Raw genomic sequence first — 21,862 nt, 5'->3', positions numbered from 1 at the left:
ATTAAGAGGTGCTATGTAAATAAAACAGCTTGATTTCTAGGAACTCTCCAGAACAGTTGATGCCTAAATCACTGTCAAGAAATTGGTAAAAATTGAGGCGCAGTTGTTTTTTCTAACATTTGTTTATAAGATTTTTCATTAATACAACTACAAGGACTTGAATATCAACATGCCATCAAAATGTGGTAGTTCCCTAAGTCACCATCACATATTAGTCTCCTATTATTTCCAGCACCAGTTTCGCCATCTGACTTAATGGGACAAACAGTCACAGGTACAAGCAGGACCCACTACAGCAATTCACAAGCCCACCTCTCATACCCCCATTAGGAGGAGTCAGGATAGATGAGATGCACCTAGGCGTTTCTGATGCATATAAAACGTCAGGTGCCCACTTGGCCACATCATGCCCCCAGTAGGAGAAGTTAGGATAGACAAGATGCACCTAGGTGGTGCTGATGAACATATAATCTGCTTCTCTTGGCCATATGTCAAACCCACAGTAGGAGAAGGCAGGATAGACAAGATGCACCTAGGCCATCCGGATGTAAATAACTTATCAGATGCCCCACTTAGCCACGTCATACCCACAGTTGGAGAACTCAGGATAGACAAGATGCACCTAGGTGGTGCTGATGCATATACCTTATCAGGTGCCCACTTGGCCACATCATACCCACAGTAGAAGTCAGGATAGATGAGATGCACCTAGGCGGTGCTGATGCATATAACACATCAGGGTCCCATTGGCCATGCCATACCCATAGTAGGAGAAAGCAGGAGAGGCGAGATGCACTTAGGCCGTCCGGATGCTTATAACTTATCAAATGCCCCACTTGGCCACATCATACCCCCAGCAGTAGAAGTCAGGCTAGATGAGATGCACCTAGACATTCCTGAAGCATACATTTTATCAGGTTCCCCACTTAGTCTTGCCATACTCACAATAAGAGAAGTCAAGCTAGACGAGATGCACCTAGGAGGTGCTGATGCATATAACTTACCAGGTGACCCACATTGTCATGTCATACCCACAGTTTTGGAAGTCAGATCGACAAGAAGTATTTGGGTGGTGCTGATGCATATATCTATTCAGGTGCCACACTTAGCTATGTCATAGCCACAGTAGGAGAAGCCAGTACAGACAAGGGGACCCAAAGCGGGCTGATGGATTTAACTTATTAGGTGACCCACCTGGTCATGTCATACCCACAGTAGGAGAAGTCAGGATAGACAAGGTGCACCTAGGTGGTGCTGATGCATATAACTTACCAGGTATCCCACATGGCCATGTCATGCCCACAGCTGGAGAAGTCAGGATAGACAGGTTGCACCTAGGGGGTCTGATGCATATAACTCTTCAGATGACCCCTTGGCCATGTCATACCCACAGTAGAAGAATTCAGGATTGACGAGACACACCTAGGCGGTCCTGATGCATATAACTCATCAGATGCCACCCTTAGCGAAGTCATACCCACAGCAGGAGAATTCAGGATAGGCGACATGCACCTAGGCAGTCCTAATGCATATTACTCATCAGATGACCCACTTGGCCACATCATACCCATAGTAGGTGAATTCAGGATAGGCGAGATACACCTAGGCGCTCCTGATGTATATGACTCACCAGATGCCCCCCTTGGCCACGTCATACCCACAGTTGGAATGGGTGAATACAATGTCAATGATTACTGTGATGTGTCAATAAATGCATTGCCAATAAATGTATTACCAATGTACATCATAACCTGTGCCCTCATGGACATGTCAATACCCATCAATGCAAAGTCAATGTATGTCATAACCTTTACAAGCATAGACGTGCCGACCTGGGCAATAACGATATCAATGTATGTCATAATCCAGGCTCAAATGATGATACTGTTACCAATAGGAACAATGCGGTTGGACATTATGACCTAAGCAAACTTAACAGTGTCAATACCAGTAAGAACAATGTCAATGTATGCACAATGTTAAGGATGTTGATAGAAAGTATACCAGTGACTGCCATATTATTTTCAAGAGTTCTGGTAAACTCACATCATTGCTGTTGATTCACCCAAGGTGACCTCCCCATCAACCCTGGAGTCAGAGATATGTGGCTATACAACTCTTACGACCCAAACCCATGCCTATTGAATACCAGGCTACAGATGTGGCCTCTCGTACCCTAAAGACAAACATGCACCCAGGGAAAACCCTGATCCATCCCACGGACAGACAGATGCACCACAAACAAGTCAGAGGAATTTGGCCCTAACAAAACAGGTTTTGGCCAAAGGCTCGCATTTCCCAAAAATTCCCTAAAGCTAGGTACAACATGTAGATGGAAACACTTAACCAACAGGGACACCACTTGCACACCACACATAGTGATCTTGTGCTTCTCAGGCCGGACATCTGGACACATACACATTGGCCCACACTAGCCACCCTCGAGATCGAGAGCCTTATCAGATGCCCGTGCTTGTTGATTTGCAACTGAAAAGCTTTTAGGCAATGTAGAAAATTGCTTTATTGTACCTCTTCAGCTGTATATAACAGCAGCCAAAACTTTGTTCACCAAGAGACTTTGAGCAGACACACTCTGTCAAGGCTGTCCTGGTCGCAGCATTAAATTAAACCAACTTGTTCCTGTTTTGCCAAATACCTCTTGCCTTTTCATTTAATTAAGGTAAATTAAAATCCAAGCAACATTTTGCGGAACCAGATAAGTGGGATTGGTTCATTGAGCCTGACTGCTGTCGAAGGAAGGACCCAGGCCTTATCGTATTCACATCTACACAGAAAGATCGGTGAAAAGACGCCATAATTGATTAGAAGTTCGGCAGAATCCACGGGGTGAAGGTCCATCCACAGACAGCATCATTGGGCAAGAGACTACATCAGATCCTAAGTCCCACCATGTGGCATATGGCAAACAAGTAAAAGTGTGTAGTAGATTACTTTTGTCTTTTCCCCTAGTCAGCACGCTAGAAAAAGGTAAAACATGTGCTGTCCGCACCCTAGTGGCTAACACCCCTGAGTTGGTAGGACAGAAGCTGCCACATGCATCTTTGTTCCACAGGGAGGGTCTCTGTTATGCGGAACCGTCTTGGGAAGGCCTTTCCTAAATAGAAACCGTCGAGATACGGCTCAGGTATGGTGCACTGCTAGCCACAGACCAGACAAATACAATGTGGGCATGCATCATCTTCACTGTAACTGGTGTCAGTTGACTGGAAATATAAGATGAACACCTATTTGACAATTATCCGGCAGCCCCGGATATCATCTTCACAACTTTCGCCCTTCTTAGTGTAAAAGTACAGAGTGGGGCAATGGCGCTCTTGACAGTGCTCACCACATGGCAGGAGCATGACTTAGCTACTGTGCCATATCAAACCTGGGCCCTACAATGTAGGGTTTATCAACACTGTGGAACCAGTGAGTATTAACACGCAGCAGATATCTATGACCTCATTCTCTCACATAAGTTGGATATAGTTATCCTCACGGAAACGTCGTTAAACTACTCATCCCATCATACATCTACTAGTCCCACCTAATCACAGGATCATTCGACTAGATAGACCCAACAAAAAGGGAGGTGGAATAGCTTGCATCTCTCACAACACACTTTCATTCATCTTAGCATGAATATCCCAGGCAACAACAAATCCATATGTAATATACCGGCCTTTTATCACTGTTCAGGCAATAACTAATTGTTCATTGAACAAATCATGGAAATGATCACAATGAATGATAAAGTTCAAGGACCGCAGGTCTTCCTTGGTGAATTTAATCTACACTGAAATTACCTGAATGACCCCCTCGGTGAATTCTTACTATTAAACAATGAGTTGTCCCTAATTTGCGACAGACCAACACACAAGAGTGAGACTCTGGACCTGATTGTCTCTAAGTCGGACACTATTACCCTAGAGTGTATTACCCTATGTGACAGGACAGACCACTATCGCATCACCTTCCTCATCAACTTAAAGGAGGACCCAAAGAATAGCCAACCAAAGAAAATAAAACTTTGGAAAACGGATCTCCGTAATATAAACCACCCAATGCAATAACACCTTGATCCCACAGACGAACATGGAAGATGTCAATGACCTCAAAGACTACTTCAATACCTCTATACAGGAAATCATGAACTCCATTGCTCCCCTTCAACTGAAAAATAGTTCCAATAAAAATTCAAAACCATGGTTCAATGATAACTTTAACTCAGAAAGACACAATCTTAGAACAGCAGAAAGAGCTTGGAGATACTCCCCCTCCATGGAATCCCTAAAACGCCAAAGATCAATGAGGAACGCTTACAATTGAAGAATAAGACAAGGAAAAGCTAATTTACTCAGAACACAACTTGACCAAGCCAAAAATTGGCTCAAAAAACTATTCAAATAGTCAAGGAACAATCACGCAAAACATCAGACCCGTTGGACTCTGGTTCTAGCACACTTCCAAGCTGCGAAGAACTGGCCACCTTCCTTAAGGAAAAAACTACAAAAATTTAGAATGAATTCAACTAGTGAAGGAGACACCACTGGCTACTCCAGTCAGTCTCTCATACACCTCCCAATTTACAGACGGGCAGGAACCACCCTGGCCCCCTTCCAAAAACAATGCCACTTGGAACACCTTCTCCCTAATCAGCGAACATGAAATGTACAAAAATGTTTCTTCTTTACACCCATCTAACCACTTAATGGACCCTCTACCTCCCAGCATATTCAAAGAGATCAAAACCCGTATTCTCCCACTATGGTCCAAGATTGTAAATGCCTCACTATGTCAAGGCATTATCCCTGACTGCCTAAAAGTAGGACAATAACACCAAGCTTAAAAAAACCTAGGGCAGACTGTCACGATCCTAACAACTTCTGGCCATCTCCAACATCCCCACGCTGGCAAAGCTCTTAGAAAAATGCATACAGAACCAACTCTGCAATCACAAAGAAAACTTCCAACTCCCCGAGCAACACCAATCAGGCTTCCGTCAAGATCATAGCACGGAAACTTCACTTACTCATATAGTAGATGACATACTAAAAATTCTGGATCATAATGAATCATGCCTTCTAATATTACTGGATTTATCGGCTGCCTTTGAGACTGTCAAACACGATAATCTATTGAAACTACTGGAACAAAGGATGGGCCTATCAGGGGTCGTACTACAATGGTTATCTTCATTCTTCCTAAATAGATCCTTAAGAGTCAAAATGAATCAATCTCTCTCCAAGTCCTATGCATTCACTCTTGGGGTCCCTCAAGGATCCTCCCTCTCACCCATTCTCTCTAACCTATTCCTGTAACCACTGGCAAAGCTCCTAAAAACTGCGAGCATCCACTTCCATATGTATGCTGATGACACTCAGCTGTATCTCAAAATCACCTCCCCAGAGGACATCATATCCCTCAATTCCATCTTACAAAACACGCACCTCTGGCTCACAATTGACCATCTCAACTCAATGTGGCCAAAACTGAATTTCTTCTCATGTCGCTGCCGAATAACAACCCCAAGATTGATCTATGGATGAAACATCTTACAGCCCTCAATTGCTTGCCCCACATCATAGACTCTGCTAGATATTTAGCCATTACATTAGACAAGCACCTAAATATGCAGGATCACATTAGTGCAACCACTAGAGCGAACTACCAACTGAGTGTTCTCGGAAACTTAAACACTACCTACCACACGAAGACCTACAACAAGCGGTCCAAGCTCTAGTATTGCCCAGACTGGATTACGGTAGTTCCACACTATATGGCCTACCTAGTTACAAACTAGCCCCTCTAAGAGCCTCCATCAACGCTGCAGCAAGACTCATCCTGGGAATTATAAGAAACGTGCACAACTCACCAGCCCTAAAATCCTTAAACTGGCTACCATATGAAGCAAGAATCCAACTGAAAATTGGATAAATGACGCATAAAGCGGTACACTTCAATACCCCCAATTACCTGGCCCGAAAGCTGAAAAATCAGGAGGCAGCAGAACCGCACGAAGTGCGTTCACCTTGCTTCTGAAACCCCAACATACCCACAAAAATAAAATGAACACCAGAGCGTTCTCGGCAATCGCAACCAAGATATGGAACTCTTTACCACCGGATCTTCGATTAATTTCCTCTACAGCCTCCTTCAAAAAAGTAGCCAAATCCTATCTACTATCTAAGTTCTTACCCTAAGTCAATAAATCGATGACATTGAAAAGGTTTAGACACAAAACTCCTGTGTGGATTTTCCTTCCGAGGACTGACTTTAATCCATCCCAATTTTTGGTATCCTATTTTACTGTAAGATATGTTAGGCTCTCACGCATATGTTTTCCTATTTACCAGACCAATTGTTAATCATCTTCTTGTCATGTAAAGTAATCTGATACCCTCAAGGGTTATGTTCGCACTATACAAAACTTTTAAAATAAATAAATAAATAAAATAAAACAGAGAAGAGGCCCTTCTGCTAGGTGTCCATCAGTACCAAAGAGGCAGATGAGGGTATAGCTCCTACGATCCAGGTGCTAATAAACCAGAGGTCCTCCATGTGGGAGTCTTTCCCTGCAATACCCTGATCTCCTTTCTTAAAAAGAGCCAGGGAGGAACTTGGCACCGGTATCCACGCCCCTACCTTAAGCCGTCCCTCAGCCCGGGCCCACCCCAGGGGAATTTGTTCAAAGATGCGAAAAGTTCATAGGTCCCCAAACATAGAAATGCCAAAAGTTAAACGCGGGCCCTTTTATGCTGATTTGGACAATCCTGGGCTCATTTTACTCCTAGTGACACACTCTTGCCATCAAGGGCAGTTGCAGCTACCTCCTCACCTCCAAATCAATGCTAGCATCAGAGCTGCTCCGCCTGATTCCCTGTCCCATATCTCCCCTGAATGTTGGTTTCTGAGCACAGAAATGTCCAGATCTTTCTCCCAACTAGTCCGCAAGGGTTTTAAGGGGGCCAACCTCACTGGCCCTTGGGGAGACCCACTGGTCCTGTGCTCAACTGGGCAAAGTCCTTGGTCATGTGTGAGTGTCAGGGGGTCCTCCTTCCAGTTTTCTATGGCAGTCCCAGAATCCAGAAGTGAATTGTTGAAAAGTCTACAGGCATGGGAGAGTCACCCCTTGTGTGACAGTTTTTAAAGGGAAGAAGAAGGTTCTAGAAGTCAGACACCCCAGGCAAATCCTACAGTGCCACGTCACCTCTCCACACCTGCCTAATACCTACTGTTGAGCATGCTGCAACAGTTCAAAATGGTGCCATCCAGGAGTCACTGGCCACAATAGATCCCAGGATCTCAGCTCTTCCCCACGCTGGCATCAATACCAGGGATTTGCACACTCAAAGTGCAAAGATAGACCAACCCCCACTTTGGTTTCTGGGCACTCTACTTTGTTCAGTGGCCTTGGGCAGGCCCATCCCAGTTAGAGCGTGACAGCTGGGTGACTGATAAATATCATTCCACCCCACCCCTTTCCGCCTTCAGATCTGGGTGAAGTGCTGGTAATTGTTGCCTTTGATGGGGAGGCCTTTGTTTCTGCTGCTGGAGAGAAATGCAATTAACTGGGCACAGCAAAATGTCAAAAGGCCTAGGTTCTGATCTTGAGCTGCGCCAGAGAAATATGAAAACTCTGGATGACCCATAAGGTGTACAGATATCTTGAAAGTTGCATAGTTGGTTTTCCCGCATAGGTTATACTCCAATTCAAGATGTCAATGGTCTCTGAAAGCCAAGGGGAAGCAAAAATGCACTCTAAGGCAGTTTTCTCCCTATATGTATAATAAAGTGTCACCATAGGCAAAACAGTAAAATGATACTGACTTTCCATATTAGTGTCCACTAACATTAGAAGGCCTATCCCAGTAGAATATCTAGAGTTCCCCTTGCTCAAAGCTATCTGTGCACAGTTACAAGGCTGTGAACAAAAGTAGTCTCCCACGTGCAGCCCACACATGTGTGCACAGACTTTCACTTGTAACCAGCCAAGTGACCCTTACCCTTGCTGTGTCACAGTGGCCTTATCTTTAAAGACGGACTCTGGCGGTAAACAAGTGCAGTCCATTTGCCATGTTATTACTTTGGGTAAGACACAGGTAGTGAGACTCACCCACAGTGAATAGTCCAAAACTGGGTGATCCAAAAAGCAAGAAATCTGGGCGAGTGGAATGGGCAAAACCAAAGTACAAAACAGAGATAGAGGCCTGAGAGGGGGGATGAGGTGTTAGGGAGTTGATGGTGAAGGATGTTATTGGCTAATAAGAAGGGTCAATAAGGGGTGGGAGAGAAGTAGGTGGCAAATGAGACAGGTTGCTAATGAGAGAGGATATAGGAGTAGTGGAGAATGTTGCAGTCCAGTGTTGGGAAAGTGAGGAACAAGTTGGTGGGGGAGAAAAAAGAGAAAAAAGGTAAAGTATTGAGATTTGTAAACTTCTACGGTCACAAAAAAGGTGAAGAAGTGTGCAGAGTGATGTCAGAGGATAGTAGCATGATTGTCCTATGAATGTTGACCATGCTATGTAACAAAGATATTGGATTCTAGTTTCCAAAGATCACCAATGTCTTTCCTTAGGAAGTCCTGGAGTTTTTGAGGTTCAAAAGAAATAACAGAAAGTCTTCTATAGAGCAGTGAGTTGAAGATGGAGAAGGTTGGCGTTTTTACATGAGTTTACTGATATTTGTCAGCAAAAATGGTCTGAGTTACAGATGAGAACCTCACTCCCAAGATATTTTGAGGCATTCTACAAGGCCTGGTGAGGCAGATAATGTTGCACTTGCTGCATTGTGTGTCTTTAATTTTGATTGGGGACATTTCAGGAGGCCTATGAGTAAACAGTAGTAACAGCAAGAAAACCCGGTCCAATTAAATAGTGTGGAAGGCTAAGTAGGGCAACAAAATTAACAAAGAAGGGAGGTAGAGTAAACGAAGTAGGATTCTTACTCCACAAGCTAACATGTATAAACAAAAGGAATCCTACCAAAGGAGATGTGTTACCCAAGGGATATGGGAGCACTCAGTGTTTTTTAAAATACCCCTCACACACCAAAAGGCCCCTTGGTGTCATGCTTCATCATCGGGGTCTTCGCACCCCTCTAACGGGATGCGGCGTGCTACGACCTACGACTACGCGGGAGCACTGATGAATGACTATGTGTGGTGTGTGTGGTGCATGTGATAAAGCAAATAAGTGAGTGGTGGTAGATAGTGACTGGTTTAAAAAGTACCTGGCTCGTAGGTGAAGGACATTTTTTTATTCAGGACCTCGGGCTGGCACTATAAAAAAGAAGTGAAGTGCGAGGTAACATCTGTCATGATAATGGACAGTACCTCATGTGTGCGTCGACATGTTTCGGAGCAAACGCTCCTTCTTCAGGACGGGAGCACAACTTCCCCACCTTACTCACGTTTTTCTTATTAATAACTCAAAAAATAATGTTAGTTAACAAAAAGTGATATTTTTAAGTGATAAATGTAAATGTAAATGTAAATGTAGTATACTTGTAAAGCGCACAGCTGCCCCAGCAACGGGGCGTCCCGGCGCTGTATAACTCTGGGGAACCCGTCCTGGCTTTCCCTGTGGGATGGTCCCTTGCTGGGAGTCCCCAAGGTGGAGCCAGGCATCCCCGGAATTGGTGGGGCCGTTGTGGAGATTAGGCAAGCTAATGCCCAGAGTTGCCGAGTGGAACCCCTGATTAGAGTAAGCACCGAAGCGAGAATTATCGAGTCCGCTGACCAAGGTCCACGACCCTGCCGCGTCGGGAATTGAACCCTGGTCCCAGGCTGACTTCTGCTCTCAGGCCTGCCGCCTCTAACCAGTGACCCACACTACTCCACTAAAAAGGCTATAATGTGCCTACAGCGGTTTCTGCTCAGGATACATGCAATTGCATGACCTGAAAAAGAAAAAGAAAAACAGAAATGGTCACCCAAGTTGTGGGTAGGTTCTACAGGTGCAGTCACCTGGAACAAACCATATAGCACAGTTTGCCCTGTAAAAGAAAAGACTTACAAAACACACAACACATGGAACACATAAGACTGTCTGAATTATAATATCAGGGACATGTAGGTCATACTTAGTAGATATGGTTTGCTTGCTTCATGAGCTCACAGGGGCGTCTGGGGGTTAATTGCTATTTTGTGCAATCTGAGTAGAGAGATAAACAGGAGCAGATAAAAAAATGAGAAAATGAACAAAGGAGTTGATGATCAATTCTTACTCACTGGTTTTGGAAGAGAAGTTCAATTGCCCTGCCAAATATACTCACAGACCGGGGACGAGTATTCACCGTCTTCCCCACACACAGCTCCGCTCGAATAGTAGTGAGAGCTAGCTGTGGGTGGTATTTATACCATGCTGTCCTAAGTACGTTGGTCAGAATTGCCAATTAGGCAGGTGCGGTATTCTGTCCAAATATGGGTTTTCCGCTAGCTCAATTACCGGTTTTCTAGTCACTCGCACCTAAACCCAATTATTTCCTTTGGACGGGGAGGTCCCATTCCTACTAAGGCGCTGCCGCCTGCATCTCGGCCTCGCGCATGCTCCGTTGGTTCTGTCACAGGCGCGCATGCTCTGCATGGAGATATTGGTTAGCCGCGCATGCGCGGTCGTGGATGGGCGCTGCCGCTTAGCATTTCGGCTTCGCGCAAGCTCCGTTGTTTCTGTCAAAGGCACGCATGCTCTGCAAGGAGATATTGATTCAGCAGCGCATGCGCTGTCGTGTGGTTGGACGCCTGAGTCTTGCTATGCTTAATAGAATAGAGGACTATGTGGAAATGGTGCCCCATGATCTCCTTTAGGTCAATGCACGTTGAAGTTAATAAAAAGGGTTTATTATAAATGAGTTAATTTAAATAATATGGGATTTCAAAAGCTACAGAATTCATGCCTGTATGATACTCAAAATAAACATACAATCGTATTGTTGCAGTGACCAAGGTTCCCAAAGGGCATTTTTACAGGGGATGATAGTCTCAACATCACAAATGATATAGGGTAACTTTACACAATGTATGTGGGTACATGGCTCTTGTTCAGAATAGGTCAGATGGTTTGGACCTTCTCAGTTTTGTGTTGCCTTTAGTTGGATAGTTGTGACCACGGAACATCATCATTGAGTCCATGAATATGCGTGCCCAAGCGAAACACCCATCTTTGTTCCTTTTGGAACAAGCCGTTTTCAGATGGTAGTGATTCAATAATTGTCCACCTTAGGTCATTGACACAATGCTGTTCTTCTAAGTAATGTGTTGCCATTTTGGTAGTGCTTTTTTTGCACCGGACATTACTTTTGTGCTCACTTAGTCTCGTTTTCACTGCTCTGGTGGTCATCCCCACTTATTCCAAACCGCAAGGACAGGTTATTAAGTAGACCACGTTTTTGGTGTTACAGTTAGTGAAACGTCGTTGCTCCCAAATTGTGCCGTTTCTGAATGTGAGAGTCTTGCTCTTTTGTGTCAAGTGACAACTGCTACAATTGCCACAGGGAAAATGGCCTTGGATCCCGACTGGGTTCGTCCTTGTATCCGTCCTTGTTTTCGGTCTGGTATGCACCAGGATGTCCTTCAGGTTCCGTCCTCGACGATGTGCGTGCATTGGTTTCTCCAGATGTAGGGTGCCACAATTAAGAATGGACCAGTGTTTGTTTATAATTTTAGACACTTCATTGGACATAGTGCTGTAGGTAGTGACACAAATCGGTCTTTTTTTATCACTAATCTCACGTTCTCTTTCTTCTAAGAGAGCTTTCCTGTGGTTGTTTCTTGCCCTCTTCATGGCTTTGTTGATTGTCTTTTCTGGATACTGCCTTTGCAGAAGTTTTTTCTTTAGGTCACAAGCCTGTGACCTATACTCGGTCAGTTCGGTGCAGTTATGCCTTAATCGTAGAAATTGGCCATATGGCAAGTTCTCTCTTAAATGTCTAGGATGAAAACTATCATACCTTAGAAGACAATTTCTCGCAGTCGGTTTAAAATGGGTGGTGCTTTTCAATTTTCCACCTTCTGTATAGACATTCAGGTCCAGAAAGACCAAGGATTGGTCTGACACAGTACTGGTGAATTTCAGAAAGGCATTTTGATTGTTCAGCCATGTTAGAAAATCCATCGTTGACCTGTGATCTCCATTCCAGATGACGAAAACGTCATCTATATACCTTTTCCAGGTATCAATTTTGCTCCTATATGGGTTATCTGAATGCAGTATTTTATTTGTCTCCAAATGGTGGACGTATAACCCAGCCAGACTAGGAGCAAAGGTACTGCCCATGCTGGTACCATGGCTTTGCAGATAAAGAGTCTGTTTGTACTGAAAAAAGTTCTGTTTTAATGCCAACGAGATACATTCAAGGACCACACCTCTCGGTGTTTGGTACTTCCAGGGAGTAGTGAATAGTACCTCTTCGATGATTTGGAGTGTTTCGTCATGTGGCAAACTCGTGTACAGACTCTCCACGTCTAAACTCATCAGGAGTTGTGTGGAGGGGTCAAAATCTCTGTTGTCTAACATTGTAGAACGGATTTAGTGTCTTTCAGATAAGTCGTTGTGGACTGGACCAAAGGACGTAAGAAGGCATCCGCAAATTTGGAGAGGGGTTCTAGAATAGAACCGATCCCCGACACAATCGGTCTGCCCGGTGGATTGGTCATGTTTTTGTGAATCTTGGGGATGCAGTAAAAATAGGGGGTGCGTGGTGTAGGTTGTTTCAAGAACTCGGCCTCGTTTCTGCTCAACCAATCATGCGCAAGCCCCTCTTCGATCATGCCTCCTATCCTAGGGCGGAGTCTCTCGGTAGGGTCATCCTGTAAGACTGTGTAGTTTCGTCTATTTGATAACAATCTCAGACACTCAGTGTCATATGCCTCTGTTGTCTGAACCATAATGGCCCCACCCTTGTCCGCGGGTTTTATGATTATTCTGTCATTGTCAGCAAGTTCTCTTATGGCTTGTTGCTCATGTTTGTTGGTATTATGGAAAACCTTAGTTGTTGACAGGTTAATTTTGTTGACTTCTGTCATGATCGCCTTTTTGAAAGTTAATATTTCGATAGGTAGAGAGGAGTCAGGAGGTGTGAATGTGGACTTAGGTCGTAGTCCTGTATCTGTTACCCCTTGGGTATGTGGTTTAAACAAACATGAGCAACAAGCCATAAGAGAACTTGCTGACAATGACAGAATAATCATAAAACCCGCGGACAAGGGTGGGGCCATTGTGGTTCAGACAACAAAGGCATATGACACTGAGTGTCTGAGATTGTTATCAGATAGACGAAACTACACAGTCTTACAGGATGACCCTACCGAGAGACTCCGCACTAGGATAGGAGGCATGATCGAAGAGGGGCTTGCGCACGATTGGTTGAGCAGAAACGAGGCCGAGTTCTTGAAACAACCTACACCACGCACCCCCTATTTTTACTGCATCCCCAAGATTCACAAAAACATGACCAATCCACCGGGCAGACCGATTGTGTCGGGGATCGGTTCTATTCTAGAACCCCTCTCCAAATTTGCGGATGCCTTCTTACCACCTTTAGTCCAGTCCACAACGACTTATCTGAAAGACACTAAATCCGTTCTACAAATGTTAGACAACAGAGATTTTGACCCCTCCACACAACTCCTGATGAGTTTAGATGTGGAGAGTCTGTACACGAGTTTGCCACATGACGAAACACTCCAAATCATCGAAGAGGTACTATTCACTACTCCCTGGAAGTACCAAACACCGAGAGGTGTGGTCCTGGAATGTATCTCGTTGGCATTACAACAGAACTTTTTCAGTACAAACAGACTCTTTATCTGCAAAGCCATGGTACCAGCATGGGCAGTACCTTTGCTCCTAGTCTGGCAGGGTTATACGTCCACCATTTGGAGACAAATAAAATACTGCATTCAGATAACCCATATAGGAGCAAAATTGATACCTGGAAAAGGTATATAGATGACGTTTTCGTCATCTGGAATGGAGATCACAGGTCAACGATGGATTTTCTAACATGGCTGAACAATCAAAATGCCTTTCTGAAATTCACCAGTACTGTGTCAGACCAATCCTTGGTCTTTCTGGACCTGAATGTCTATACAGAAGGTGGAAAATTGAAAAGCACCACCCATTTTAAACCGACTGCGAGAAATTGTCTTCAAAGGTATGATAGTTTTCATCCTAGACATTTAAGAGAGAACTTGCCATATGGCCAATTTCTACGATTAAGGCGTAACTGCACCGAACTGACCGAGTATAGGTCACAGGCTTGTGACCTAAAGAAAAAACTTCTGCAAAGGCAGTATTCAGAAAAGACAATCAACAAAGCCATGAAGAGGGCAAGAAACAACCACAGGGAAGCTCTCTTAGAAGAAAGAGAACGTGAGATTAGTGATAAAAAAAGACCGATTTGTGTCACTACCTACAGCACTGTGTCCAATGAAGTGTCTAAAATTATAAACAAACACTGGTCCATTCTTAATTGTGGCACCCTACATCTGGAGAAACCAATGCACGCACATCGTCGAGGACGGAACCTGAAGGACATCCTGGTGCATACCAGACCAAAAACAAGGACGGATACAAGGACGAACCCAGTCGGGATCCAAGGCCATTTTTCCTGTGGCAATTGTAGCAGTTGTCACTTGACACAAAAGAGCAAGACTCTCACATTCAGAAACGGCACAATTTGGGAGCAACAACGTTTCACTAACTGTAACACCAAAAACGTGGTCTACTTAATAACCTGTCCCTGCGGTTTGGAATACGTGGGGATGACCACCAGAGCAGTGAAAACGAGACTAAGTGAGCACAAAAGTAATGTCCGGTGCAAAAAAAGCACTACCAAAATGGCAACACATTACTTAGAAGAACAGCATTGTGTCAATGACCTAAGGTGGACAATTATTGAATCACTACCATCTGAAAACGGCTTGTTCCAAAAGGAACAAAGATGGGTGTTTCGCTTGGGCACGCATATTCATGGACTCAATGATGATGTTCTGTGGTCACAACTATCCAACTAAGGGCAACACAAAACTGAGAAGGTCCAAACCATCTGTCCTATTCTGGACAAGAGCCATGTACCCACATACATTGTGTAAAGTTACCCTATATCATTTGTGATGTTGAGACTATCATCCTCTGTAAAGATGCCCTTTGGGAACCTTGGTCACTGCAACAATACGATTGTATGTTTATTTTGAGTATCATACAGGCATGAATTCTGTAGCTTTTGAAATCCCATATTATTTAAATTAACTCATTTATAATAAACCCTTTTTATTAACTTCAGCGTGCATTGACCTAAAGGAGATCATGGGGCACCATTTCCACATAGTCCTCTATTCTATTAAGCATAGCAAGACTCAGGCGTCCAACCACACGACAGCGCATGCGCTGCTGAATCAATATCTCCTTGCAGAGCATGCGTGCCTTTGACAGAAACAACGGAGCTTGCGCGAAGCCGAGATGCTAAGCGGCAGCGCCCATCCACGACTGCGCATGCGCGGCTAACCAATATCTCCATGCAGAGCATGCGTGCCTGTGACAGAACCAACGGAGCATGCGCGAGGCCGAAATGCAAGCGGCAGCGCCTTAGTAGGAATGGGACCTCCCCATCCAAAGGAAATAATTGGGTTTAGGTGCGAGTGACTAGAAAACCGGTAATTGAGCTAGCGGAAAACCCATATTTGGACAGAATACCGCACCTGCCTAATTGGCAATTCTGACCAACGTACTTAGGACAGCATGGTATAAATACCACCCACAGCTAGCTCTCACTACCATTCGAGCGGAGCTGCGTGTGGGGAATTCGGTGAATACTCGTCCCCGGTCTGTGAGTATTTTTGGCAGGGCAATTGAACTTCTCTTCCAAAACCCGTGAGTAAGAATTGATCATCAACTCCTTTGTTCATTTTCTCATTTTTTTATCTGCTCCTGTTTATCTCTCCACTCAGATTGCACAAAATAGCAATTAACCCCCAGACGCCCCAGTGAGCTCATGAAGCAAGCAAACCATATCTACTAAGTATGACCTACATTTCCCTGATATTATAATTCAGACAGTCTTATGTGTTCCATGTGTTGTGTGTTTTGTAAGTCTTTTCTTTTACAGGGCAAACTGTGCTATATGGTTTGTTCCAGGTGACTGCACCTGTAGAACCTACCCACAACTTGGGTGACAATTTCTGTTTTTTCTTTTTCTTTTTCAGGTCATGCAATTGCATGTATCCTGAGCAAAAACCGCTGTAGGCACATTATAGCCTTTTTATCACTTAAAAATGTCACTTTTTGTTAACTAACATTATTTTTTGAGTTATTAATAAGAAAAACGTGAGTAAGGTGGGGAAGTTATGCTCCCGTCCTGAAGAAGGAGCGTTTCCTCCGAAACATGTCGACGCACACATGAGGTACTGTCCATTATCATGACAGATGTTACCGCGCACTTCACTTCTTTTTAATAGTGCCAGCCCGAGGTCCTGAATAAAAAAAATTCCTTCACCTACGAGCCAGGTACTTTTTAAACCAGTCACTATCTACCACCACTCACTTATTTGCTTTATCACATGCACCACACACACCACACATAGTCATTCATCAGTGCTCCCGCGTAGTCGTAGGTCGTCGCACGCCGCATCCCGTTAGAGGGGTGCGAAGACCCCGATGATGAAGCATGACACCAAGGGGCCTTTTGGTGTGTGAGGGGTATTTTAAAAACACACTGAGTGCTCCCATATCCCTTGGGTAACACATCTCCTTAAGTAGGGCAACACCAATGTTATCTAAAGTTCAATGATCCTAGAACATCGAGGCAATGAGTATCAGAGGTGCAGGGAGCAGGAGTCAATGTGCAATGATGACAAAAACACAGCACATGTTGGTTAAGCAGCTACAATATTCAGAGTAGTGTTACTAGGGTGCTATTTGAAAAGTTTCAGAAATGCCAAGCAAGTCAACCAACTTTTTATCAAATGTAGGTACCAGAGCCAGTTTTGCTCCCCTCTCCAGAAATGTTAGCAAACCAATGTGGCAATGTTGCATTTTACAGCACGCATCCAAAAATTAATTGGTTAAAAGGAAATTTTTTTAGGTCGAAACCTACCAGGTTTGCTAATGACAGCTTGAGAACATTCTAAAGGCTTCCTTGGGAATCCATTCCACCATTGCTTAAACACTCACATGTGCTTGATTTTTATTTGCTGGCTTTATTTGTTTAAGTCTGCCCAGCGTGAGTTTATTCTTCCTGTAGAGCATAACCTATATAATGTATTCTTCCACATGTGCTCCCTTTTTGTAAACAGGACTTAAATCTTGCTCTTATCTTGTTACATTTGCTGGGCATTCAAAGACAGGAGCCAAATGTTAAGCTCTGTCTTCCGAGGAATCGTAGGGCCCGATGTAGGTAGGATTGATTTACCGATTCTTAATTACCGAATTTTACCGATTCGGTAATTAAGAATCGGTAAATCTGAGGGGTGGGTATGTAGGTATTCCAGATGTGCTGGAATACCGAATCGGAGAAAATCGGTATTTACCGATTCGGTAAATACCGATCGGTAATGCCCATTCATTCCTATGGGCTTTGAAGCCCATAGGAATGAATGGGCATTACCGATTCGGTATTTACCGAATCGGTAAATACCGAATTTCACAAGGGTGCAGGGGGTGTCACTTTGACACCCTCTGGCCCCCCCAAAACTGGCTCGGGTGCCATGTGGCAGGCAGACATGCCCCAAGGGCAGGTCTGCCTGTCATATCGCAGAGGTGTGCATGCACACATGTGCATGCACACCGGAATCGGTATTCTACCATCAAATTGGATTTGATGGTAAAATACCAATTTTGTAAGGCTTGTGGGACTCAGAAGAGTCCCACCTACATCTCAAATTTACCGAATCGGTAAAAATACCGATTCGGTATTTTACAGAATCGGTAAATTTACCGATCGGTAAATTTACCGATTCTGTAAAATTAAGGGCCCTACATACCATTTCTGAAATACCGGTCGGTAATACATTTAGCAGTAAAACTGTATGCTTCTGCAAATGTAATGCTCATTTCAATTAAAATGTGTTGCCTGTAATAGTGGGGTACCAAACCATGCATAGTCCACACAATGCCACTCCACACCACTCTACAACACTCTATTCTACTTTACGCCCCTCCACTCAATGTCACTCTACAATGCTCTACGGCATGCCACTCCATGTTATGACACGCCACGCTATGCTACTCGACGACACAACTCTAGGATGTGACACTCCACAACATGCCACTCCACTCTACATCACTCCAATCTACGCCACTTCATTCTAAGACAATCTATGACATGGAAATCCATGACATGTCGCTTCACTCTATGCCTCTGCACTCTATCCCCCTAAACTCTAAGACACACAATTCTATTCTGCGACTCTCAACTCTACAGTACACCACTCTTTGCCACTCCAATCTATGACACTTTAGCCACTCCACTCTACAATTATCTACTCCACTCTACGCAGCTCCACCTTACAACAGTCTAAGCCACTCAAAACTTCATTTTACGACATTAATATACTCTACTCCCCTCCACTGTTTGACACTCTAGACAATGCCACTGCACAACCCTCTATCCACACTATGCCACTCTACTATACTCTACTCCACTCGACTCTCTGCTCACTCCATGATGCTCCACATCACGCTATGCCAAGTTACTTCACCTCACCCCCATCCACTCTACCCCATTCACTCTACTCCACTCCCTCCATGATGCTATGACACTAGAAGACACTATGACACTGCAGGAAACTATGACACTCAAATCTACTCTAAGCTACTCAAATCGACTCTACGCCACTGTGATCCACTCCACGCTACTCCAATCCATTTTGTGCCACTTCCTGACAGTCTATGCCACTCCATGACACTCTACTTCACTCTGTGAAATTCTACGCCACTCCATGACACTCTACACCACTCCATGACACTCTACACCACCCTAGTACACTGCCTGCACTGTGGTACACTCACTCTAGTACACTCCACTCTCCTCTACACTACTCACTTTTAGCCATACAGAACAAAAGCCACTCTTATGTACAGCATAGCTATAAAACCTACTGGCTTTGCCACTTCTCGTTTATTTTTACTATAAAACACAGACATTTTGAAATATATGCAATTCAGAGACTTACCTAAGTGTGGAACATTTCATTAAAACCTGCATTAGCGTTCTGACATCCTCAGGCCTCATTCCAATGTTGTTTAGAGAAATGGTTTTGACTTCTGAATACTTTAAACAGTATTCGAGCACTCTCCACTCCATGGATATCATCTTGCTCCTTATGTTACTTGGTGCTAATATTATGTGTTTCACACATTCAGATCCTTTTTTCACAAATTCTTCATCTTGAGTCTCGTACAAACAGTGGAATAGGTCCATGGTGTGACTAGTAAGGTCATCTTCTTCTCGTTTTAGTTGTTCCATTATCCAGGCCTGAACAGCAGGCTTAATTTCTGGTGAAACCTTCCACTGGAGTTTTCTTTCTATCTTATTCCATCTCTCTGTATTGAGAAGGCCAAACAGAAAGCGCGCGGTCAGCATCCAGTGATTATATTCCGATTCTGTGTAATCCGTCAGTAACTGGATCACGTTGCGCTGCGGACTCTCTGTGTTCTCTGTGGTTGTTGCATTTTCCTGTAGGATATAAGAGAGTGCAGCAAAAAACTCCTGAATGCTCAAGTGAATGAAGCTGTATGAATGGGAAATGTCAGTGGATTTCTTAAAAATGTTTTTCTTTAGGAAAAGGCCTTGGACGGCCAGTATGTTCACACCGTGTTTTCTTAAGTCATTTTCTTCAAATAGTATTTTTTGCAGATAGACACCTTCCTCGGCCAAGGCACACAGACTCTTTAAATTATTGGTAATGTGTTGCTGCCCAGAGTCTCTATTCTGCTGCTTTAATAAATTAAAAAATAAAAGCAAGTAGACAGAAGTAATTGTTCTCAAATCAAACAAAGATTCCTCATTATTTTCGATCTGCTCCTTGATGACAGTGCAGACAATCCAGCACACGATGGGCACAAAACACATGGTGTAGACAATTTCATTTTCCTTCACAATTTTAATAGCTTTTGCACTTTGTATGTCATTTCCAAAGAACTTTTCAAAATATTCCATCCTATCATCTTCAGAAAACCCAAGAATCTCTGCGAGGCGTCCATCCTTCACACACTTTTCAAGGGCGTCCATAGCAGTTGGCCTGGTGGTGATTATTATATATGAATCTGAAAGATACCTTTTCCTTATTAAACTAAAGATTGTTTTACCCTCTGGAGATTTTTTATCAGGATCATCAAACAGCAAACCTTCAGTGATTTTAAGTTCATCGAAGCCGTCAATGATGAAGAGCACCTTCTTGGGGTTGTCTTCTATCTCACTCATTGACAGTAGTGGCTCCCCATCAATGCTGGGTATGATGAGGTCAGCGATCGGCCTCTGTGCACCACGCTGGCTATATTCTCTGCAGTGGATATAAAACACATACTCAAATCTCTCCTGGAAGAGGCTGCCTGATGCCCAGTCAAACATGATCTTTCGGGTGGTCATTGTCTTTCCGATCCCAGACACCCCCTGGAGCACCACAGTTCTGGGGACGTGTCCATCCTTTTGAGGGGAAAATAAATCTTCGATACTAGTGTATGAATTTTCAGCTCTTTCGGCCATAAACCGTAGATGTCTTTCTCCGTAAGAAATGATTTCATGTTCTTTATCTGTCCTGTTACTGTAGTTGTTTAAAATTAGGAGCTTTGTATACCTGTCTTCTATAGTCACAGTTTCACCGAATCTACTGTCATGATCTTTCATCCCTCTGAATGCATTTTGAATGTATTCCAGGTACTTCCTCTTGTGAGCTGTTTAAAAACAGAGACAACATATGAAAAAAGTACTTTTGAAAAAAATGTTTACTTAACAGTGTCACAGTTTAATTTCACCACAGATTTACATACAGCTGCCTTCTAAGGTCGGCAGTTGCATGATATTTGATGCCAAAGAGAATGAGGAATGACAATATTACATCTGGATTCATTGTGGTCCTGTTATGATGACAGGCTTTGGATAAAGTGGTCCTGACTGAGAAAAGGCATAACCAGGGGAGGAGACACAAGGACTCAACGCACAAGAAAGATAACGATTTAAAGAAATAGAGGCTCAATTGTGACTAATTACATTTCCTGAAAACTTCTGGCAGCACAAAAACACATTAGAACTTCATTCAACAAGAATACAAAATGCATAAGAAAAACAAGACATAGTAACAGCAAGCATATTAATTGCATTTCTACTCAGGTGTCTATACGTAATACACAGTAAAAAAAGAACTGTCCTAACTGTCATCTGTGGTGCATGATGGGAGCAGAGGGTCTCCTGTAGGTCTTAAAGGCACGGTACCATAATACTTGGAAGCCTTAAAGGCAAGGTGTCAGTTTTCTTTGTTTCATTATTGCTCTGCTATGCAGCCTTCAGGCAACTGCCTGCAATTACAAGTTTTCCTTGTGGCAATAAAGCATTGCTGTTTGACAACTTTTCAGTGCATATCCTCTTTTCCTTATGGGTTAGGCGGGTATTTTTCTTATAATGCAAACCTATGTAATTTAACCCCCAAGGACAACCAGACCAGGGAACAGCCAAAGAAGTAAGGGGAACCAGAGGGAGCCCACGTCTCAAAGAACACAGCCCCAGCAGAACACCCCAAACTCAAACCCAGAATTATCGGAGTAGGAAGCCACAGCCCGGAGAAGGCACACACCGACCACCAGAGAATAGGCACAACAGGCCTCAAATAGAATAGGCAGCCGACCCAGAGAACCCAAGACCAGAA

General features: G+C 43.8%; 1 protein-coding gene across 1 annotated transcript in view; it reads right to left on the bottom strand.

The window, feature by feature from the left end:
* LOC144774082 (NACHT, LRR and PYD domains-containing protein 12-like) overlaps positions 1–21,862 on the bottom strand; it is a 193,711-nt gene that overhangs the window by 22,680 nt on the left and 149,169 nt on the right. Inside the window, exon 5 of the mRNA XM_078659109.1 lies at positions 19,175–20,894. Within this exon, the coding sequence (XP_078515235.1) occupies positions 19,175–20,894 (1,720 nt within the window). The remainder of the gene's footprint in view (positions 1–19,174; positions 20,895–21,862) is intronic.

The sequence above is a fragment of the Lissotriton helveticus genome, chromosome 8, assembly GCF_964261635.1.
Source record: "Lissotriton helveticus chromosome 8, aLisHel1.1, whole genome shotgun sequence".
In the NCBI taxonomy this organism is placed as follows: Eukaryota; Metazoa; Chordata; class Amphibia; order Caudata; family Salamandridae; genus Lissotriton; species Lissotriton helveticus.
The sequence above is the reverse complement of the archived record's forward strand: the minus strand, read 5'-3'. Positions and strand labels throughout refer to the sequence as shown.